General features: G+C 44.8%; 1 protein-coding gene across 5 annotated transcripts in view; it reads right to left on the reverse strand.

The window, feature by feature from the left end:
- Positions 1–3,755: 3,755 nt before the first annotated feature.
- The window catches only part of LOC139767120 (uncharacterized), a 186,608-nt gene continuing 164,682 nt past the window's right edge, over positions 3,756–25,681 (reverse strand). For 4 of the 5 annotated variants that reach the window (XM_071696126.1, XM_071696125.1, XM_071696128.1 and 1 more), the window contains 2 exons: positions 16,131–16,352; positions 3,756–5,005 (listed from right to left, as the gene is read on the reverse strand). In XM_071696126.1, the coding sequence (XP_071552227.1) occupies positions 4,846–5,005; positions 16,131–16,237 (267 nt within the window). In that variant the 5' untranslated portion in view covers positions 16,238–16,352 and the 3' untranslated portion in view covers positions 3,756–4,845. Of the gene's footprint in view, positions 5,006–16,130; positions 16,353–16,779; positions 16,892–25,681 lie in introns of those variants that run through there. The other variant, XM_071696129.1, reaches the window with a different exon arrangement.

Below are 25,681 nucleotides of genomic sequence, written 5' to 3' on the forward strand. Positions count from 1 at the left end.
TACACTCATGTATACAGGTGTGGTAGTATCAAGTTACTGTACAGGTGGTCACATAATGATGTCAGAACATTTCGTTCATCATAAATCACCACAAAGGTGTAATGTCAGGGTTATAAAGAATTTTGCACATGTTCTTTCCTGATACAGAACATTTTACAGACGTCTTTTCGTGATACAGAACAGTGAACGAAATGTTCTTCCATGACTTAACAGCTTAATGTGTGTCTGTGTGTCTATGTCTGTGTGTGTGTGATAGTATTCTGCTCATACTTCCTGAGTCATCTGGTAATTAGAATGAACGACTCATTAGTGGACTGCAGTTGAAGGTTGGGAGGTCACCAACACACAGCAAGATAGGGTGGGTGGGGTCACCACTCGTCTCATCATACACATCATCACCTCACACATTGTACAAACGTGGTGTGTCACGCGTGTCTCACATGGTGTGTCACTCTTATTTCGCGTTACAGAATCACGCCATCATATACATTGTTGCTGACTATGACTATCACACGCGCCGGCCTGGGTTATATTTCCACAACCAGCCCAGGCCTTCCTCCTCCTTCCAGAACGTGTATATATATATATATATATATATATATATATATATATATATATATATATATATATATATATATATATATATATATATATTGGAAAAGATCACAATTTTGCGCGTGATCAAATATATTCCTATGAGTCCACGGGGAAAATGGAACACAGTAAGTTCCCAAGTGCACTTTCGTGTAATAATCACATCATCAGGGGAGACAGAAGAGAGAAATATAACAGTCAGCTGATATACCATAATCCCCTGATGATGTGATTATTACACGAAAATGCACTTAGGAACTTATCGTGTTTCATTTTCCCCGTGGACTCATAGGAATATATATATATATATATATATATATATATATATATATATATATATATATATATATATATATATATATATATATATATATAGATATATACGAACATAGTGCATAGAAACGCGCACCTCCATAGAACATAGACTATGGGCCTGGTCCATAGCCTAACGGTTAGCATTCCCGCCTCTCGCACAGGGGTCCCGGGTTCGATCCTAGCTGTTGGAGGTTTGTATATGATATATATATATATATATATATATATATATATATATATACTGTACAGATGTCATCTTATGATTTTCAAACAATGGAGTTGTGGTGTCATGATCATTGAACTATGCAGTGGGATATTGATTTATCATCATAAGACTCTGTGATAATCTTATCTCTTAATACTATAACAGAAGAAATGTGAGATCCTACAAACGGTATATTATACATGACATTCTTATAATAAGACAAATAGATTGACGGGATTTCGAAAGTATTGATTGTATGGTTACAGATAACAGCTGCTGGCTTGAACATGATGTTATGGTTGCAGAACAGTGCTTAACTTGAACATGATGTTATGGTTGAACATTAAGTTGAACGTGATGTTATGGTCAGAGAACAGTGCTTAACTTGAACATGATGTTATGGTTAGAGAACTGTGCTTAAGTTGAACATGATGTTATGATCACAGAACAGTGCTTAACTTGAACATGATGTTATGGTCAGAGAACAGTGCTTAAGTTGAACATGATGTTATGGTCAGAGAACAGTGCTAAAGTTGAACATGATGTTATGGTCAGAGAACAGTGCTTAACTTGAACATGATGTTATGGTTAGAGAACTGTGCTTAAGTTGAACATGATGTTATGGTCAGAGAACAGTGCTTAAGTTGAACATGATGTTATGGTCAGAGAACAGTGCTAAAGTTGAACATGATGTTATGGTCAGAGAACAGTGCTTAAGTTGAACATGATGTTATGGTTAGAGAACAGTGCTTAAGTTGAACATGATGTTATGGTCAGAGAACAGTGCTAAAGTTGAACATGATGTTATGGTCAGAGAACAGTGCTTAAGTTGAACATGATGTTATGGTTAGAGAACAGTGCTTAAGTTGAACATGATGTTATGGTTAGAGAACAGTGCTTAAGTTGAACATGATGTTATGGTTAGAGAACAGTGCTTAAGTTGAACATGATGTTATGGTTAGAGAACAGTGCTTAAGTTGAACATGATGTTATGGTTAGAGAACAGTGCTTAAGTTGAACATGATGTTATGGTTAGAGAACAGTGCTTAAGTTGAACATGATGTTATGGTTAGAGAACATAGCTATGGTTGAGCGATGATTGTCACGGATAAAGAACACAATTTGGGTTGAAAAGTTAGTGTTGCGGCTGGAGAACACAACGAAGGTTGACTGGTGATGTTATGGTCAAAGAACGTAGTGAACGTAGCTGAGGTTGATAACATGGGTGAGGATGAACAGCAGGGGGTGACGTGAGATGAACGACTAGTGACGTCAGGTGAACGACTAGTGACGTCATCCTGGAGATGGGATAGGCTATCACGTGTCTGATAACGCCAGGGGGTCAGTACCTGTAGTGCCGTCCCTCCCCAGCAGGAGAGGGAGGAGGAAGATGATGACCACCTCCTCCTTTTCCTCCTTCGACTCACCCCAGCAGCGCCGTGGTCAGGGCAGAGTGTGTGTGTGTGGAGGGACTGGCATCCCCTCATCTTCCAGGCCTGCTTGCTGCTCCTAGTGTGTGTGTCCCTTGGTGCCACGACCCATCACCAACCCCCTCCGCTTCCGGACACTTAGACTGGTCACTTACAGGTCGCCAGGAGTTGACTGATGATGATGATGATGACCTGTCGTTACACTGGTGATGACCTGTCACCTCCGTAACGACAGTTTACTGCCTGACTGATTGGGGTCTCAAGGAAATACTTTTCCGTCTCTGATGTCAACACTCGCACACAGCTCTACTGCTCCCCATCTTATCTGAGGAAATGATGTTGCACGGGGAGTCAAGTGTCGATAAGTTATCTGTTTCAGGGAACAGCCATGACTGCATTCTATATATATAAAGAAAAAAAAAATTATCTATGGCTATACGGTTCTTTTATACTTGAGATCACTCATTCGACCCCTGTGTCGAAGCCGGTCGACCTGGTCTCCTTTCCTGATACACAAATAACTTTAACAAAACAAGAGTTGGCTTATGAGTAGATATGTATTCAAGACGGATAAAGTAATATTGTCGTCTCATTCCATATCTAAGCCTGCGGACCCCTCACACTGAATGAAGCTTGTGTGGTTGGAGGCGAAACGGTATCGTTAGAAACTCGAAGCTTCGAGATGGATTTCGAGCTGCTTTACATCTCTCTGATGACCCTTGGCCTCAGCCACCCGAACCTCACACTCTGTGGTGGTGGTGGTGGTGGGCCGGGCAGGTCAGGTGTGTCCTAACAGGGAGCATTTGGTCCTGGTTTCCCTGACTGAACTCCCTTATGATCTGTGTGTTGGTGACCACGAGGGCTGGAGCCACACTTGACTAGATCACTAAGGATGAAAAATCTATCACACGTAAGAAATATCGTAATCTACACTGAAAGCTTGAGAATGAAAAATCTCATCTATTTCTATCACCATCGAAAAAGTTATATATATATATATATATATATATATATATATATATATATATATATATATATATATATATATATATATATATATATATATATATATATATATATAGTATCTTTTTATCCTCTCTTATAAACAAAGCAGCGTGTTGATGAAGAACAGTCAAATGTCTACGTTTTCGTTCATGTTCACGTTACGGCAGCGTGATGGTCGAACATGATATTCACACTAACATTATGAAGGCGTGAAGTCTTAAAGCAACATATGGCGAGTATTATATAAATGGCATGGGACATCATTATTGTCAGGTAGCATTATGACACCAGACCTTAGATTACAGCGAGACATCTCGGCCAAGTTGTGCCGTCCATCATCTGTGACTTAAGCAAAAGACGAGAAAAAACTAATGAGGCATGTGTGAACACGGGTGAGTTATGAGAGAACGAATTAAAGTTGGTAAACGTCTGGTATGAGGCATTTCATCATCAGTCTGCTCCGGCGATGAGATCTGAGGACTGTATACATAATACTTGTTTACACTCTTCCAAAAATAACTATGGAACACTGAGACGGACGCTATATCTAGCGCAGGATATGTACATTGTATGGCGGAGTATGGGACTCTGCCATGGAAAACTTAGAGGTTTGATTAATCCTTTTTGAGTACGATGCTACGGCTCTTGAGCACGATGATACGGCCCTTGAGCACGACGGTACGGCCCTTGAGCACGACGGTACGGCCCTTGAGCACGACGGTACGACCCTTTGGGTATGAGTGGCCTGTCCTTTCGTCTGGCCCGTAGGACTTTGGTGAGAGGCCGGGTCGTTATCCCCATAAGTCGTCCCGTGGTGCTCAAGGAGCTAACATCTAGCTCACACCAAGTCGACCGACTCGCCCGGGAAGCTACGTGGGTCACACTCGTACGTGTTGTGAGGGTCGTAAGAGATTTTCCGGGGTCATACCAGGTCACAAGCCGGCTTAACAGGTCATAGGCTTCACTCCGGGTCACAGGTGGCATCACATCATTGACGGGTCACACACATCCTACTGTGTCGCAGTTTGGACGAGATCACTGCAGGTCTCCGGCGTGGTAATAACACAGAAGACCTGACCGTTACGGTTGATCTTCGTGAGCGAGTCACGGCAGGAGAGAAATCTCGCCGTGACACACTCCAGGCGGATATGCCCACATGTAAGGCGAGGGCGGCAACAGACGGCTCAAGGGGTGGCCTCAGGTCATGGTTTTATGTGGTGAGAGGTCGAGCTGGGTCAGGTGTGGCGGCAGGTCACGACACGGAGGGTGTGGTCAGGTCACGTCAGCAAGCTTGCCTTATCTCTTGCCTTTGAAGAACTTGGGTCCCTTGGTCTTGGGGGCGGGCGTGGGCATGGGCGCGGTGCTATAGGAGGCGTGACCACCGTCAAAACTCAGCGCTCGGCGCTCCTCTTCTTCCGGGGAGCTGGGAGGCGTGGGCGGCCGTGTTGGGCGGTTCCTGCGGGATGAGCGGTGGTTAGATGACGTGTAACTTACTACCTGACACAGTCAGACAACAGGTAATTGTGATAACTCTGGTGTTCTGTGTTCCTCTCTGTCATGCTGAAGTGTGGAGGAAAGAACGAAATGTTTCTTGGCAGGTGAGGTGAGGTGAGGTGAGGTGAGGTGTGGCGAGGTGAGGTGTGGTGAGGTGAGGTGAGGTGTGGTGAGGTGAGGTGAGGTGAGGTGTGGTGAGGTGAGGTGTGATGAGGTGAGGTGAGGCGAGGTGAGGTGAGGCGAGGTGAGGTGAGGGACGTGATGACACAAGACCCTACAGGGTGGACACCGCACAGGAAGCAGAGCCCGCCAGCCACACAGGAACTGAGGAAGACTTGTGTGTGTGTGTGTGTGTGTGTGTGTGTGTGTTGCCCGGCGGCTAGGCTGCAGGAGAATGAGTAAGAGAAGAAAGTTCGCCAAGGCTGAGGAACTTTTGTTTTCCTGTTGTCATACGTTCCACTCACTTCTTGCAGGGGGAGCCATACATGAAAGAGGTCAAACAGGATAGAAAGTTAAAAGATAGAGAGGAGAAAAATGAACGAAGACTTTTCAAGTGAAAAAAAATTAAGAAAGAGTACGTCATAGGTGTTTGAAAAGCAGTTGAGAAGACAGAGTTCCAAAGCTCAGCGGCGCAAGAAACACTACGCTAAATTAAAGTTCCCATAGCAGTGTTGTACTTGATGAAGCGGGAGAGACACCTTAGGCCTAAACCTTGCACTCCATGCGACACATAAGCACAACTGAATTATCACATAACTGTTTCAGAATAATGAACACTGAAGGTAATATATTACATATCATATAACAAGCATTCTGCAGTTTTCGTTACATACAAACATCTTCACATACGTACTTCTGGTCGCTGAATATCAGGAAAAGGAGAGAAAAACTCACACATGATCACTTTGGATATAAATAGTTACAGAACCTAACATGTAAGTCTGTCACTGTGCTCTTGACGCCAAGTTGTATTTTCCAAGTTTGTGATTACGCCACTTGTGTGAACCGTGCGTTGTGTGGGCGTGAGGCAACGTTATCTTCTGGTGAAACACACTTGTGTTGTGGCCAACACCAGCCAGAGTCACGTAAGTGTCAACATGCTGTAATACCGTCTTACATCCGGCAGAGTTCATACCTTTAACACACTTTTATGATTATAGTTATGGATAATAGTAGGATATAAATACTTTATATATATATATATATATATATATATATATATATATATATATATATATATATATATATATATATATATATATATATATATTCTTTCTTTTCTTTCAAACTATTCGCCATTTCCCGCATTAGCGAGGTAGCGTTAAGAACAGAGGACTGAGCCTTTGAGGGACTACCCTCACCTGGCCCAATTCTCTGTTCCTTCTTTTGGAAAATTATATATATATATATATATATATATATATATATATATATATATATATATATATATATATATATATATATATATATATATATATATATATGTGTGTGGCGAACAGTTTGAATATATATATATATATATATATATATATATATATATATATATATATATATATATATATTAATCATACTTTGTCGCTGTCTCCCGCGTTAGCGAAGTAGCGCAAGGAAACAGATGAAAGAATGGCTCAACCCACCCACATACACATTTATATACATACACGCCAACACACACACACACACAAAAAAAAAAAAAAAAAAAATATATATATATAATATATATATATATATATATATATATATATATATATATATATATATATATATATATATATATATATATATATATATATATATATATGTATATATTATCCCTGAGGAGAGGGGGGAAGGAATACTTCCCACGTATTCCCTACGTGTCATAGAAGGCGACTAAAAGGGAAGGGATCGGTGGGCTAGAAATCCTTCCCTCTCGTTTTTAATTTTCCAAAAGAAGGAACAAAGAAGGGGGCTAAGTGAGAATATCCCCTCAAAGGCTTAGTCCTTTGTTCTTAATGCTACCTCACTAACGCGGGAAATGGCGAATAGTGTGTATATATATATATATATATATATATATATATATATATATATATATATATATTGGAAAGGATCACAATTTTGCGCGTGATCAAGATATTCCTATGAGTCCACGGAAAAAATGAAACACGAAAAGTTCCCAAGTGCACTTTCGTGTAATAATCACATCATCAGGGGAGACATCATCCCGTGATGATGTGATTATTACACGAAAGTGCACTTGGGAACTTTTCGTTTCATTTTCCCTGTGGACTCATAGGAATATATATATATATATATATATATATATATATATATATATATATATATATATATATATATATATATATATATATATATATATATTTTTTTTTTTTCTTTTTTTGCTTTGTCGCTGTCTCCCGCGTTTGCGAGGTAGCGCAAGGAAACAGACGAAAGAAATGGCCCAACCCACCCCCATACACATGCCTTGATTCAATCCACTGACAGCACGTCAACCCCGGTATACCACATCGCTCCAATTCACTCTACTCCTTGCCCTCCTCTCACCCTCCCGCATGTTCAGGCCCCGATCACACAAAATCTCCTTCACTCCATGTTTCCACCTCCAATTTGGTCTCCCTCTTCTCCTCGTTCCCTCCACCTCCGACACATATATCCTCTTGGTCAATCTTTCCTCACTCATTCTCTCCATGTGCCCAAACCATTTCAAAACACCCTCTTCTGCTCTCTCAACCACGCTCTTTTTATTTCCACACATCTCTCTTACCCTTACGTTACTTACTCGATCAAACCACCTCATACCACACATTGTCCTCAAACATCTCATTTCCAGCACATCCATCCTCCTGCGCACAACTCTATCCATAGTCCACGCCTCGCAACCATACAACATTGTTGGAACCACTATTCCTTCAAACATACCCATTTTTGCTTTCCGAGATAATGTTCTCGACTTCCACACATTCTTCAAGGCTCCCAGAATTTTCGCCCCCTCCCCCACCCTATGATCCACTTCCGCTTCCATGGTTCCATCCGCTGCCAGATCCACTCCCAGATATCTAAAACACTTCACTTCCTCCAGTTTTTCTCCATTCAAACTCACCTCCCAATTGAATTGACCCTCAACCCTACTGTACCTAATAACCTTGCTCTTATTCACATTTACTCTTAACTTTCTTCTTTCACACACTTTACCAAACTCAGTCACCAGCTTCTGCAGTTTCTCACATGAATCAGCCACCAGCGCTGTATCATCAGCGAACAACAACTGACTCACTTCCCAAACTCTCTCATCCCCAACAGACTATATATATGTATATATATACATATATATATATATATATATATATATATATATATATATATATATATATATATATATATATATATATATATATATATATATGCTCACAGGTCGTGTCCTGGTACTGGAGACTCGTAGCGTCGTGCTCAAGGGTAGTACAGTCGTGCTCAAGGGTCGTACCGTCGTGCTCAGGGGTCGCACCGTCGTGCTCAAGGGTCGTACAGTCGTGCTCAAGGGTAGTACAGTCGTGCTCGAGTCGTAACGTCGTGCTCAGTGGTCATACCGTCGTGCTCAAGAGTCGTACCATCGTGCTAAAGGGTCGTACCGTCATGCTCAAGGGTAGTACTCTCGTGCTTAAGAGTCGTACCATCGTACTCAACTATAGTACCGTCGTGCTCAAGGGTCGTACCGTCGTGCTCAAGGGTCGTACCGTCATGCTCAAGGGTCGTACTGTCGTGCTCAAGAGTTGTAGCTTCGTGCTCAAGAGTTGTAGCTTCGTGCTCAAGAGTTGTATCTTCGTGCTCAAGAGTTGTAGCTTCGTGCTCAAGAGTTGTATCTTCGTGCTCAAGAGTTGTAGCTTCGTGCTCAAGAAAGCTGGGGTGGGGGGAGACTTCGAGGTAGCGCATTCCTTAGCGAAGGACAACCACGATGTCATTACAAGTAAGACCTCCACACGAGAACATACACTGATGTATCATCTGGCCCACACGGGGGCTGGCAGGGTCGTCGGAGCCTCCGTGTGGTGGGTGGTGTCGCTGACTGTGTTCTCAGCCAATCAAAAAGAAGCTTTCAATAGGTATGCCATGGATGTAACAGGAGATGACTAAATCCCTCTGTAACCTCAGGGAATGAGAGAGAGAGAGAGAGAGAGAGAGAGAGAGAGAGAGAGAGAGAGAGAGAGAGAGAGAGAGAGAGAGAGAGAGAGAGAGAGAGAGAGAGAGAGAAGGATTATCTCTCAATCTGGAGGAGCGGAGGAGGGAGTAACACTCTCCACTGGTATCTTCTCCCACAAGCTGACACAACACAGTCATCTGTTACAGAAGAACAATGTCTCTATCAAAGGTTCAGATATCCCCCATCTCAATGATGCTCGGTGCATAAGGTTTGTTGAGTATTCCTGGGAAATTATATGGGAGGGTATTGATTGAGAGGGTGAAGGCATGTACAGAGCATCAGATTGGGGAAGAGCAGTGTGGTTTCAGAAGTGGTAGAGGATGTGTGGATCAGGTGTTTGCTTTGAAGAATGTATGTGAGAAATACTTAGAAAAGCAAATGGATTTGTATGTAGCATTTATGGATCTGGAGAAGTCATATTATAGAGTTGATAGAGATGCTCTGTGGAAGGTATTAAGAATATATGGTGTGGGAGGCAAGTTGTTAGAAGCAGTGAAAAGTTTTTATCGAGGATGTAAGGCATGTGTACGTGTAGGAAGAGAGGAAAGTGATTAGTTTTCAGTGAATGTCGGTTTGCGGCAGGGGTGCGTGATGTCTCCATGGTTGTTTAATTTGTTTATGGATGGGGTTGTTAGGGAGGTGAATGCAAGTGTTTTGGACAGAGGGGCAAGTATGCAGTCGATTGTGAATAAGAGAGCTTGAGAAGTGAGTCGTTGTTGTTCGCTGATGATACACCGCTGGTGACTGATTTGGGTGAGAAACTGCAGAAGTTGGTGATTGAGTGTGGTAAAGTGTGTGAAAGAAGAAAGCTGAGAATAAATGTGAATAAGAGCAAGGCTATTAAGTACAGTAGGGTTGAGGGACAAGTCAATTGAGAGGTAAGTTTGAATGGAGAAAAACTGGAGGAAGTGAAGTGTTTTAGATATCTGGGAGTGGATTTGGTAGCGGATGGAACCGTGGAAGCGAAAGTGAATCATAGGGTGGGGGAAAGGGGCGAAAATTCTGGGAGCGTTGAAAAATGTCTGGAGGTCGAGAACGTTATCTTGGAAAGTAAAAATGGGTATATTTGAAGGAAAAGTGATTCCAACAATGTTATATGGTTGCGAGGCGTGGACTATAGATAGAGTTGTGCGGAAGAGGATGGATGTGCTGGAAATGAGATGTTTGAGGATAATATGTGGTGTGAGGTGGTTTGATCGAGTAAGTAATAATAGGTTAGGTTAAGAGAGATGTGTGGTAATAAAAAGAGTGTGGTTGAGAGAGCAGAAGAGGGTATTTTGAAATGGTTTGGTCACATGGAGAGAATGAGTGAGGAAAGATTGATCAAGAGGATATATGTGTCAGAGGTGGAGGGAACGAGAAGAGGTGGGAGACCAAATTGGAGGTGGAAAGATGGAGTGAAAAAGATTTTGAGTGATCGGGGTCTGAACATGCAGGAGGGTGAAAGGCGTGCAAGGAATAGAGTGAGTTGGAATGATGTGGTGTACCGGGGTCAACGTGCTGTCAATGGATTGAACCAGGGCATGTGAAGCGTCTGGGTTAAACCATGGAAAGTTTTGTGGGGCCTGGATGTGGGAAGGGAGCTGTGGTTTTGATGCATTATACATGACAGCTAGAGAGTGAGTGCGAACGAATGTGGCCTTTGTTTTCTTTTCCTAGCGCTAACTAGCATACATGAGGGGGGAGGGGGTTGTCATTTCATGTGTGGCGGGGTGGCGACGGGAATGAATAAGGGCAGACAGTATGAAATATGTACATGTGTTCATATGTATATGTCTGTGTGTGTATATATATATATATATATATATATATATATATATATATATATATATATATATATATATATATATATATATATATATATATATGTATACGTTGAGATGTATAAGAATGTATATCTGCGTGTGTGGACGTGTATGTATATACATGTGTATGTGGGTGGGTTGGGCCATTCTTTCGTCTGTTTCCTTCCGCTACCTCGCAAACGCGGGAGACAGCGACAAAGCAAAATAAAAAAAAAAAAAAAAAATATATATATATATATATATATATATATATATATATATATATATATATATATATATATATATATATATATATATATATATAGCCAGATGGAAAAACTCCTGGTTCACAGAGGTCCTTAATAATGGACACCCGAGGGAGTGCGGAGACCAAGTCAGAATTCCATTGGAGACGAACATCTCGGCAACGGATGGAGTGATCGCACAAACTTGTCACATCAGTAAGGCTTTTGACCGGGACTTGACCATCACAGCAGATTCATGAATAGATGCAGGGAGAAACAGAGAGAGAGATAGAGAGAGAGAGAGAGAGAGAGAGAGAGAGAGAGAGAGAGAGAGAGAGAGAGAGAGAGAGAGAGAGAGAGAGAGAGAGAGAGAGAGAGAGAGAGATCCCGGTGATTAAAATGTGAGAGGGAGAGTCAGGCCGTATGAGGAGGGTTTGTGTTCGACTGTACTCAAGAACATCCTTGAATACAGTTAGAAATATGAGTATAGGACATGATGCGTGTGAGCCTTGGAGACATTGACACTGTGCCTATGAAAAACAACTGGAGGGTAGGTGTACATGAATCCCACACCCCATACAAAAGAAAGGAATCTGGTGGTTCTGTTGTACGAAGAAATAAAAGATACACTAAAGAGGAGAGGTGATTTTGTAGTAGCTTTGAGTAATCTATCTATCATCGATCCAGTATCTAATCATGTCTGGGTCAGTTGATGACACCTTACGTTATGACTAGATCCATAGCCGACCAGACTAACCTCCATTCTAGTGCGAATCAAATCCACATTGTGCCCTAATACCCTCCTTTCCCTCCTGGAATGCACCAACCCTAGTTCCTCGATTTAAAGGCTCCACACCACACGACAACAACCTCACTACATTCATATCATCCACACTTAGCTTATCACTGTTTACGCCACACTGTAATTCAGCCACAAACACACTACGCCTACAGTATCCACGTCAGTGTCACACATCCCAAATCTTAACTTCCGCATTCTTTCGCTACATCCCTTACCATCCATCCACTCACGACGCTGTGGTAGCCCATCACACACCACACTGTCTTTACACACCCCAGAACTATAAGATTCACCCACACTACGCTCCATACACCCGCTCACACTGGTGAAGCCACCTCTGCGTACTCACTCCCTCACACCCGTCATGGTCAGGTCAAGGGTCGTGTTCAAGGATCGTACCGTCTTGTTCAAGGGTCGTACCGTCTTGTTCAAGGGTCGTACCGTCTTGTTTAAGGGTCGTACCGTCTTGTTTAAGGGTCGTACCCTCTTGTAAAAGGGTCGCACCGTCTTTCTCAAGGTACACAATAAAAGATGCTAAGGTTCAAGCTCGTAAAAATGTGAGGCCATTTGTTAGATGTGAGGGCTGGTAGTGACGGTTGCCTTGCATCACTTACTGATGTGTCTCGTGATGTGTTGACAGAGCTAGGCCAACTTTCCTATTCATCTGTGTGAAGTCTGTATAGTTCCTAGACAACTCCACGGACCGTGTTCTTCAGTAACCCAAAAAGTTCTCGTAAGTCAGAATATATATATATATATATATATATATATATATATATATATATATATATATATATATATATATATATATATATATATTATTTTCATTTTTCATTATATTTTGTCGCTGTCTCCCGCGTTAGCGAGGTAGCGCAAGAAAACAGACGAAAGAATGGCTTAACCCACCCACATGCACATGTATATACATACACATCTAGACACACACATATACATACCTATACATCTCAGCGTATATATATATATATATATATATATATATATATATATATATATATATATATATATATATATATATATATATATATATACAGACATATTCATATATCCACATGTACATAATTCATACCGTCTGCCCTTATTCATTCCCGTCGCTACTCCGCCACACATGAAACAACAACCCCCTCCCCCCGCATGTGCGCGAGGTGACGCTAGGAAAAGACAACAAAGGCCACATTCATTCACACTCAGTCTCTAGCTGTCATGTATAATGCACCGAAACCACAGCTCCCTTTCCACATCCAGGCCCCACAAAACTTTCCATGGTTTACCCCAGACGCTTCACATGCCCTAGTTCAATCCACTGACAGCACGTCGACCCCGGTATACCACATCGTTCCAATTTACTATATTCCTCGCATGCCTTTCACCCTCCTGCATGGTCAGGCCCCGATCACTCAAAATCTTTTTCACTCCATCTTTCCACCTCCAATTTGGTCTCCTACTTCTCTTCGTTCCTTCCACCTCTGACACATATATCCTCTTTGTCAATCTTTCCTCACTCATTCTCTCCATGTGACCAAACCACTTCAAAACACGATCTTCTGCTCTCTCAACCACACTCTTTTTATTACCACACATCTCTCTTACCCTTTCATTTCTTACTCGATCATCCAGACACGCACATATACATACCTATACATCTCAACGTATATATATATATATATATATATATATATATATATATATATATATATATATATATATATATATATATATATATATATATATATATATATATATATATACACACAGACATGAATATATATACACATGTACATAATTCATAGTCTGCCCTTATTCATTCCCGTCACCACTCCGCCACACATGAAACAACAGTCCCCTCCTCCCGCATGTGCTCGAGGTAGCGCTACGAAAAGACACTCAGTCTCTAGCTGTCATGTATAATGCTCCGAAACCACAGCTCCCTTCCCACATCCAGGCCCCACAAACCTCTCCATGGTTTACCCCAGACGCTTCACATGCCCTGGTTCAATCCATTGACAGCATGTCCACTACAGTATACCACATCGTTCCAGTTCACTCTGTTCCTTGCTCGCCTTTCACCCTCCTGTATGTTCAGACCCCGATCGCTTAAAATCTTTTTTGCTCCATCCTTCCACCCCCGATTTCGTGTACCGCTTCTCCTTCTTTTCTCCGCCTCTGACACATATATCCTCTTTGTCAATCTTTCCTCACTCATTCTCTCCACGTGTCCAAACCATTTCAACACACCCTCTTCTGCTCTCTCAACTACGCTCTTTTTATTATCACATATCTTTCATACCCTTTCATTACTTACTCGATCAAACCACCTCAAACCACATACTGTCCTCAAACATTTCATTTCCAACACATCCACCGTCCTTTGCACAATCCTATCTATAAGCCCATTCCTCGCAACCATATAACATTGTTGGAACTACTATTCCTTCAAACATACACGTTTTTGCTCTCCGAGATAACGTTTCCGCCTTCCACACAATCTAACACCCCCAGAACCTTTGCTCCCTCCACCACTTCCGCTTCCATGGTCCCATCCGCTACTGAATCCACTCCCAGATATCTAAAACACTTCACTTCCTCCAGTTTTTCTCCATTCAAACTTACCTCCCAATTAACTTGTCCCTCAACCCCACTGAACCTAAGATCCTTGCTCTTATTTACATTTACGATCAACTTTCTTCTTTCACACACTTTACCAAACTCAGTCACCAACTTCTGCAGTTTCTCACCCGAATCAGCCACCAGCGTTGTATCATCAGCGAACAGCAACTGACTCACCTCCCAAGCCCTCTCATCCACAACAGACTGCATACTTGCCCCTCTCTCCAAAACTCTTGCATTCACCTCCCTAACCACCCCATCCCTAAACAAATTTAGCAACCATGGAGGCATCACGCACCCCTGCCGCAAACCGACATTCACTGGGAACCAATCAATTTTCATTCTTCCTACTCGCACACGTGCTTTACATCCTTGGTAAAAACTTTTCACTGCTTCTAGCAACTTACCTCCACACGATGTACTCTTAATAAAAAAAATGCTACAGACAAATCCATCTGTTTTCTAAGTATTTCTCACATACATTCTTCAAAGCAAACACCTGATCCACACATCCTCTACCACTTCAGAAAGTACACTGCTCTTCACTAATTTGATGCTCTGTACTTGCCTTTACCCTCTCAATCAATACCCTCCCATATAATTTCCCAGGAATTCTGCACCACAGAACACACAGTATCCACACGGGACAACTATCCACGCGATACAGAATCCGAAAATAGTTTTGCTCTCAGTGTGGATACAGGATACCCCCAGACTCCCCTTACTATCCACACACGAAACTTATACTGGAAGTAGTTCAGTAACAGCATCCACACACGGCAGTTTCACTGTAGGTGGTGGACGACCATCCATCCTAACACATATTTAGTGTGGACTCGGAAAAGCAGAGTATCCACACAAGATAGTAAGAATATCCACACAAGAAAACCAGAGTATCCATACGAGATAACCAAAGTATCCACACAAGATAACCTGAGTATCCGCACGAGATAACCAGAGTATCCACAGAAGATAGCCAGAGCACCCACACGAGACAACCAGAATATCCACATAAAATAACCACAGCCTCCACACATGACAGCCAGAATATCCACACTCAACACATGTTATGAGGACGCACGATCCACACACACCACACACCAGGTATGAACACAGGTTTGCCACCATAGACACAGGACAGCCACAGCTCACAGCACAGTATCTGCATGGACACAGGACAGCCACAGTTCACAGCACAGTATCTGTATGGACACAGGACAGCCACAGCTCACAGCACAGTATCTGTATGGACACAGGACAGCCACAGTTCACAGCACAGTATCTGTATGGACACAGGACAGCCACAGCTCACAGCACACTATCTGTATGGACACAGGACAGCCACAGCTCACAGCACAGTATCTGTATGGACACAGCCACAGCTCACAGCTCGGTACGTACATCACGAGGCAGAGGGACAAGATGGGACTCACTGTGAGGTCTGTGAGCGCTGCCGGCGCTGCCTCTCCAGCTGGCGCGGGGTGAGGTGCGACCCGTGGTAGGAGCGGAGTGAGCGCAGGAAGGACAGCACACACCCCATCACCCCGCACGTCCACCACCACCGATCCACCCCGCTGGTCCTTCCCCGGGGCCTGACGACGGTGGCGCAATATGGGGTGAGGAGGTGGGGGCGCGCTGCAGGCGGCTGGGCTGACCTGGAGGGAAGGAAGCGCCTTAATGGTGATGCTACAGGTGGCTGGGCCAGGAGAGGACGGAAGCTCCCTAATTGATGTACAGGGCAAGGGAGGGAGGGAGGCAGAGTGAGGGAGGCAGGCAGGGAGAGTGTAAGGTGCCACAGGGAGGGCAGGTGTGTGTGTGTGTGTGTGTGTGTACCGACCCTCAACAAGTTATCACTGGTGTAGGGAGGCAGGTGGTATGTGGTGAGGGAGTCGGGCTGTGGTGTGTACACCGTCTGGCCGGAGGGACGAGTGGTACTGTGCACTGTACCGTGTGTGGGTGTGGTGTGGTGTGTAAGGACTCTGGGTGCCTAGCGGTCGCACTAGTTCACCTGGCAAACGTAGTTACTTAATTAATCTACACCTGACACTGAACACAAGAGTCGCTCTGGGAACTAACGCTTACGCTGTCTGCCCGGTCGAGGTTGACGTGGGTTACTGCAGTGTTGGCGGCCGCGACAACGTACGTATACGTATCCCGGCGACGATTGAATTTCTGTGCTGGACGAGCTGAAGTACCAATGACGAAGCTGCCTACCCAAGACGTCACAGGGTGACGTCATAGAGGGGGCAGCCAATCACTGCGGACTCCTTGATGACGCCATTCTTGAGAACCATAATAAGCGGAAGTGAGAGCACAGGTTTGTTTATGAAGTGTTCACTGAAGGCTAATCATTCACCTTGCTCTGGAAATTATATTACGAAAATACTCAAACAACCAGTTTCCACGTAGGGGGTTGTTAAGACGTGAAACAGAGTTACGCATTGATGTATTGGTCTGTACGTCAATGACCAGCAGACAGTATTTAGAGGTAGGGCCAATGTCTGGTATCGACACGAACACATACTAAATGCAGGATAATAAGATGCCACAGTGCAGGCCAAATAGCTCGTCGTGACCATGAGCAGCACAACGTAATCACGGAACCAGGGTTGTTAGGGGAGGTACAGACGTGTGAGTTCCCCCTGCTAGTGTGGGACACACACACGTCAAGCTTGGGCAGGAGGATCGAAGACCTGCACTGGTCTAGTGCTCGTGGTCAACACCTGCACTGGTCTGGTGCTCGTGGTCAACACCTGCACTGGTCTGGTGCTCGTGGTCAACACCTGCACTGGTCTGGTGCTCGTGGTCAACACCTGCACTGGTCTGGTGCTCGTGGTCAACACCTGCACTTGTCTAGTGCTCGTGGTCAACACCTGCACTGGTCTGGTGCTCGTGGTCAACACCTGCACTGGTCTGGTGCTCGTGGTCAACACTGCACTGGTCTGGTGCTCGTGGTCAACACCTGCACTGGTCTGGTGCTCGTGGTCAACACCTGCACTAGTCTGGTGCTCGTGGTCAACACCTGCACTGGTCTGGTGCTCGTGGTCAACACCTGTACTGGTCTGGTGCTCGTGGTCAACACCTGCACTGGTCTGGTGCTCGTGGTCAACACCTGCACTGGTCTGGTGCTCGTGGTCAACACTTGCACTGGTCTGGTGCTCGTGGTCAACACCTGCACTGGTCTGGTGCTCGTGGTCAACACCTGCACTGGTGCTCGTGGTCAACACCTGCACTGGTCTGGTGCTCGTGGTCAACACCTGCACTGGTGCTCGTGGTCAACACCTGCACTGGTCTGGTGCTCGTGGTCAACACCTGCACTGGTCTGGTGCTCGTGGTCAACACCTGCACTGGTGCTCGTGGTCAACATCTGCACTAGTCTAGTGCTCGTGGTCAACACCTGCACTGGTCTGGTGCTCGTGGTCAACACCTGCACTGGTCTAGTGCTCGCGGTCAACACCTGCACTGGTCTGGTGCTCGTGGTCAACACCTGCACTAGTCTGGTGCACGTGGTCAACACCTGCACTGGTCTGGTGCTCGTGGTCAACACCAGCACTGGTCTGGTGCTCGTGGTCAACACCTGCACTAGTCTGGTGCTCGTGGTCAACACCAGCAGTAGTCTGGTGCTCGTGGTCAACACCAGCAGTAGTCTGATGCTCGTGGTCCACACCGACACTTGTCTGGTGCTCGTGGTCAACACCTACACTTGTCTGGTGCTCGTGGTCAACACCTGCAGTAGTCTGGTGTTCGTGGTCCACACCGACACTTGTCTGGTGCTCGTTGTCAACACCTGCATTGGTCTGATGCTCGTGGTCAACACCTGCATTTGTCTGGTGGTCGTGGTCAACACCGGCACTTGTCGGGTGCTCTTGGTCAACAACTGCACTTGTCTGGTGGTCGAGGTCAACATCGACACTGGTCTGGTGCTCGTGGTCAACACCTGCACTTGTCTGGTGCTTGTGGTTAACATCTACACTTGTCTGGTGCTCGTGGTCAACACCTGCACTGGTCTGGTGCTCGTGGTCAACACCTGCACTTGTCTGGTGCTCGTGGTCAACACCTGCACTGGTCTGGTGCTCGTGGTCAACACCTGCACTTGTCTGGTGCTCGTGGTCAACACCTGCACTTGTCTGATGGTCGTGGTCAACACCTGCACTTGTCTGGTGCTCGTGGTCAACACCTGCACTTGTCTGATGGTCGTGGTCAACACCTGCACTTGTCTGATGGTCGTGGTCAACACCTGCACATGTCTGGTGCTCGTGGTCAACACCTGCACTTGTCTGATGGTCGTGGTCAACACCGACGCTGGTCTGGTGCTCGTGATCAAACCTGCACTGGTCTGGTGGTCGTGGTCAGCACCTGCATATATCTATTGCTCGTGGTCAACACCTGCACTTGTCTGGTGCTCGTGGTCAACACCTGCACTGGTCTGGTGCTCGTGGTCAACACCTGCACTTGTCTGGTGCTCGTGGTCAACACCTGCACTTGTCTGGTGCTCGTGGTCAACACCTGCACTGGTCTGGTGCTCGTGGTCAACACCTGCACTTGTCTGGTGCTCGTGGTCAACACCTGCACTTGTCTGATGGTCGTGGTCAACACCTGCACTTGTCTGGTGCTCGTGGTCAACACCTGCACTTGTCTGATGGTCGTGGTCAACACCGACGCTGGTCTGGTGCTCGTGATCAAACCTGCACTGGTCTGGTGGTCGTGGTCAGCACCTGCATATATCTATTGCTCGTGGTCAACACCTGCACTTGTCTGGTGTTCGTGGTCAACACCTGCACTTGTCTGGTGTTCGTGGTCAACACCTGCACTTGTCTGGTGTTCGGGGTTAACACCTGCACTTGTCTGGTGTTCGTGGTCAACACCTGCACTGGTCTGATGCTTGTGAGCAACACCTGCACTTGTCTTTTGGCCGTGGTCAACACCTGCACTTGTCTGGTGCACGTGGTCAACATCTGCACTTGTTTAGTGCTCGTGGTCAACATCGGCACTGGTCTGGTGCTTGTGGTCAACACCTGCACTTGTCTGATGGTCGTGGTCAACACCGACGCTGGTATGGTGCTCGTGATCAAACCTGCACTGGTCTGGTGGTCGTGGTCAGCACCTGCATATATCTATTGCTCGTGGTCAACACCTGCACTTGTCTGATGGTCGTGGTCAACACCGACGCTGGTATGGTGCTCGTGATCAAACCTGCACTGGTCTGGTGGTCGTGGTCAGCACCTGCATATATCTATTGCTCGTGGTCAACACCTGCACTTGTCTGGTGCTCGTGGTCAACACCCGCACTGGTCTGGTGCTCGTGGTCAACACCTGCACTTGTCTGGTGTTCGTGATCAACATCTGCACTTGTCTAGGGATCGTGGTCAACACCTGCACTAATCTGGTGCTCGTGGTCAACACTTGCACTTGTCTGGTGGTCGTGATCAACACTGGCGCTGGTCTGGTGTTCGTGGTCAACACCTGCACTGGTCTGGTGCTCGTGGTCAACACCTGCACTGACTAGGCTCCCCTTAGCATGGCACATAACCATTGCTAACCAGACCTCACTCTCGACACGTCAAAATGGAAGCTGGGATGGTTGATCATCCAGGGATATTGTTTATATTAGAGCCCAGTTCAGCCTCGTACTGGCTCCCTCTGTGTGTGTGTGTGTGTGTGTGTGTGTGTGTGTGTTCAGTTAACGTTGCTTCTGTCATGGTCTGGGGCGTGTATACCCAAAACGCCGTCTCCCACTGTGCTGGAGAGCGTCCCCTTCAACATTCTGTTTCCTCAGCATAACTTGAAAGTCTACAACATTTGAAACATAAAAAAAACTGTGAACTTTATAGTGAAAGATGGGAAAGAGTGGGAAGGTTGGGTCCCACTGGGGGTCAGGATAGAGTTATGAGATGGAGAAGTAACGAATGGTGTCACAGGAGGTGTGGGAAGGCGAGGGCAAAGCAGGAAAGGTAATGCAGACAGCGTCAGAAAGACAGTAGATGGATACGAATGATTTATACTGACAATAACAGAGACGAACGAAAGAAAATGAGAGTTAATCAGTTAATGGAAGGATTGCCTCCAATCTATTTGATAATGCTTGTTTAGGAAACTATGGTAGCACAGACGAGGTTGCATGTGTGGCACGAGATGATTACAAACTTTCAGACTGTATTTACCATAGAAGTTTCGGAACTTCCCAGCCCCAGTAAGTGGACTGGCAAGTGGATGCCGTCCTGGGAAGCACTCACTTTACAAGTTCGGACGTAAGAGACTTAAAAGTTTGTCCACTGGCTGTAATGTCTCGCCTGCGTCATCGCGTGTGGGACGCTGAGTCAAAAGTGGTTACAGCTAACCAAAGTTCATGCGAGAGCTACACCTGCACCAGGCTCCGAGACCGGATGGCGTCTCTGAGTCAAGAGGCGTTCTAAAAACCTTAACCAGGTCGCTAGGAATGTTGAGAGCTGGGGATGTTGAGAACTGGGAATGTTGAGAACTGGGAATGTTGAGAGCTGGGAATGTTGAGAGCTGGGAATGTTGAGAGCTGGGAATGTTGAGAACTGGGAATGGTGAGAACTGGGAATGTTGAGAACTGGGAATGTTGAGAACTGGAGATGTTGAGAACTGGGAATGTTGAGAGCTGGGAATGTTGAGAGCTGGGAATGTTGAGAACTGGGAATGTTGAGAGCTGGGAATGTTGAGAACTGGAGATGTTGAGAACTGGGAATGTTGAGAGCTGGGAATGTTGAGAGCTGGGAATGTTGAGAACTGGGAATGTTGAGAGCTGGGAATGTTGAGAGCTGGGAATGTTGAGAGCTGGGAATGTTGAGAACTGGGAATGGTGAGAACTGGGAATGTTGAGAACTGGGAATGTTGAGAACTGGAGATGTTGAGAACTGGGAATGTTGAGAGCTGGGAATGTTGAGAGCTGGGAATGTTGAGAACTGGGAATGTTGAGAGCTGGGAATGTTGAGAACTGGGAATGTTGAGAGCTGGGAATGTTGAGAACTGGGAATGTTGAGAACTGGAGATGTTGAGAACTGGGAATGTTGAGAGCTGGGAATGTTGAGAACTGGGAATGTTGAGAGCTGGGAATGTTGAGAGCTGGGAATGTTGAGAGCTGGGAATGTTGAGAACTGGGAATGGTGAGAACTGGGAATGTTGAGAACTGGGAATGTTGAGAACTGGAGATGTTGAGAACTGGGAATGTTGAGAGCTGGGAATGTTGAGAGCTGGGAATGTTGAGAACTGGGAATGTTGAGAGCTGGGAATGTTGAGAACTGGAGATGTTGAGAACTGGGAATGTTGAGAGCTGGGAATGTTGAGAGCTGGGAATGTTGAGAACTGGGAATGTTGAGAGCTGGGAATGTTGAGAGCTGGGAATGTTGAGAGCTGGGAATGTTGAGAACTGGGAATGGTGAGAACTGGGAATGTTGAGAACTGGGAATGGTGAGAGCTGAAAATGTTGAGAACTGGGAATGTTGAGAACTGGAGATGTTGAGAACTGGGAGTGGTGAGAGCTGGGAATATTGAGAACTGGAGATGTTGAGAACTGGGAGTGGTGAGAGCTGGGAATGTTGAGAACTGGGAATGTTGAGAACTATGAGGGAAGACTCGTGAATACTAGCGGAATAAGGGATGATGATGTGTAGGACAGATGTGTGTCAGGATATTAATCGACAAATCTGTTTCGCCGACTAGCGACAGAGGAAAGATTATAGAAAACTAGGCCGTTTCCGGCAGGCACTTAACTGCAGTTAGAGGCAATAGTGATTCTATAGACAGTACTCACCAAAGCCCCACGGCCTTCTACAAAAGAGTAAACATCGGTCTGGAAAGAAAGACGAGTGAATCGATGTCGTGTTTGTAAAGTGCTAGAAAGCCTTCGATACCATTCCTCAGAAAACTGACCAATGACAAATAGAAGGTCACGAATGTGAGGAAGGGCGATGTTGGCATACACAAATGACACGAGTCAACATGTAAAGTGGAGGAGGACCTTGGGAGTGAACGTGCTCACGTCTGGTGGGTCATGGGTGGGACGAAAGTACTTTACGTACAGACACATAACAACAGTCAGGTATACAGTAAATGGTGGATGTTCAGGGTAAGATCTGTACATACAACCCAGTGTTCAGCTCACGTTACTACAGGATGTACCACCAGTTTGGTCTCCCCCTTGTGAGGGAAGACGTGGGACTCACCGCTACACAAGGTGCAATGGTCAACTCGTCGACGACTTCGTCAGCTCATAGGAAGGATCGTGATATCTGAGTCACCACGTACGTATCCGCAACAAGCGATGCCCACACGAAGCGCCTTAACTGTCGTGTGTGGACGGCTGCTCCAAGTCTCTCGTTATGAATAATTAAACTGTGAGGGAACCCGTTACACCGACGCTGTTCAGAACGACACCAAGAGCTCAAGATTTAGGGTCGTTAAATGCACTTATATCGGCAGGGGGAACGCTGGCCGCGCCATTAGCGCCAGACCTCGCGGTTGTATGGATGGCGTTGGAGTTGTGGTAGAGGCCTGTGCAATGGTCTGAGGTGTACCTCGTCCGGAGGTGCGCGTGTAGTTCACATACACGCCTGGCGCGTTCAGATTTGCAGGTCTGGATTTGCTCCGAGTGTCGGAACGCGTGGAGGGTTACATCATCACATCAATACAGTTAATAAAGACGAAAACACGCACTACTGTGTGGTGGGTTATGGTGCCACTAGTTCAGTTGTTTGGTGAGTTATGATGGCACCACGTTCAACTGTTTAGTGTGTCATGATGGTACCAGGTTCAACGTGTGGTAGGTCATGATGGTACAAGGTTCAACGTGTGGTGGGTCATGATGGTACTAGGTTCAACGTGTGGTAGGTCATGATGGTACAAGGTTCAACGTGTGGTGGGTCATGATGGTACTAGGTTCAACGTGTGGTGGGTCATGAATTCTACTCTTTATAGAAATGACCAAAATACTTTTCAAAATCATTGCCTCCTTTTTACAGACATTCCTTTAAACTCGTCATTTCCCGTCCGTACACACATTCATTTAGAAAGATACAATAGTTATCCTTAGTGAAATTGGATACACATTATCTTGGGTGATCGTTCATGTCAGAGTAATAATTTGTGGAAGGTTATAATTTGCACATTTCAGTGTTTGGAGTCGCAGAGGATAAGTCGTGCTTGCTCTGTGAATTAAACCCCAACATTCCATTTGTGCCTCCATGATTTAATGACAACATGGCTGTCAACGTTGGTAAAGCCTTGACACAGTGTATTAAGTTATCGCTCCATGTGGGTGAGGTTAGCGATTTATAACGCTGGTCATGAGAGACTGGAAGGGCGGTAGAAATCCCCCCCTTCCTGTCTCACTATCTAAGAGAAGGGACAGATAACAGCTGTTTGGGTACGATAACAGCTGTGTACAATAACAGCCGTTTGCGTACGATAATAACTGTGTACAGTAACAGATGTTGTGTACGATAACAGCTGTTTGTGTACGATAACAGTTGTTTGTGTACGATAACAGCTGTTTGCGTACCAAAACAGCTGTTTGTGTACCATAATAGCTGTTTGTGTACCATAAAAGCTGTTTGTGTACGACAACAACTGCTTGAGTACCATAAAAGCTGTTTGTGTACGAAAACAGCTGTTTGTGTACGATACCAGCTGTTTGTGTACGATAACAGCTGTTTGTATACGATAACAGAAGCTTGTATACGACAACACTTGTTTATGTACGATAACAGTTGTTTGTGTACGATAACAGCTGTTTGTGTATTAGAACAGTTGTTTGTGTACGATAACGGTTGTTTGTCTACGATAACAGCTGTTTGTGTACGACAACAGCTGTTTGCGTATAATAACAGCTGTTTGTGTGTGATAACAGCTGTTTGTGTCCGATAACAGCTGTTTGTGTATGATAACAGCTGTTTGTGTACGATAACAGTTGTTTGTGTACGTGTACGAAACAGCTGTTTGTGTACAACAGCTGTTTGTGTACGATAACATGTTTGTGTACGATAACAGATGTTTGTGTACGACAACAGTTGTTTGTGTACGATAACAGATGTTTGTGTACGATAACATGTTTGTGTATAACAGATGTTTGTGTACGATAACATCTGTTTGTGTATAACAGCTGTTTTTGTACAACAGCTGTTTGGGTACGATAACAGCCGTGTACAATAACCTGTTTGTGTACGATAAAAGCTGTGTGTAAGATAGCAGTTGTTTGTGTACCATAACAGCTGTTTGTGTACCATAATAGCTGTTTGTGTACCATAAGAGCTGTTTGTGTACTATAAAAGCTGTTTGTGTACGATAACAGCTGTTTGAGTACCATAAAAGCTGTTTGTGTACGATAACAGCGGTTTGTGTATGATAACAGCTGTTTGTGTACGATAACAGCTGTGTAAGATAATAGCTGTTTGTGTACGATAACAGCTGTTTGTGTACGATAACAGTTGTTTGTGTACGATAACAGCTGTTTGTGTACCATAACAGCTGTTTGTGTACGATAACAGTTGCTGGTGTACGATAACAATTGTTTGTGTATGGTATCAGTTTGCTCGTGTACGATAATGGTGGCTTCAACACGATCACAAGTCTTTGAAGTGGATAGATTGACTCCCAGGCGCGACACCTTTATCCCTAATATACACATTACTCATAATATCTAATCTAAGTAAGACGTAACGTGTGTGATTAGAAAACATGGCCTTATAAACACAAGGATAGATCTATCGCTCGAGCATAATAGATCTGTCGCTTGTGCCTTCCAAACTTAATCGTATGAGAGTAAGAACAGCCTCATACGATGACTAAATCGTTTCAGAAGAATGACACACGTCTTAAGTACGATAACTATCCTTTAAATGCGATAACTACCTTTTGAGCAAGATGGAAAGAGAACACTTTAAGTATGGCAAAGTCAACGCTGTAAGTGTAGGAGCTTTGTGTATTTACGATAACTATCCTTTAAATGTGATAACTACCTTTCGAG

Source organism: Panulirus ornatus, chromosome 59, assembly GCF_036320965.1.
Source record: "Panulirus ornatus isolate Po-2019 chromosome 59, ASM3632096v1, whole genome shotgun sequence".
In the NCBI taxonomy this organism is placed as follows: Eukaryota; Metazoa; Arthropoda; class Malacostraca; order Decapoda; family Palinuridae; genus Panulirus; species Panulirus ornatus.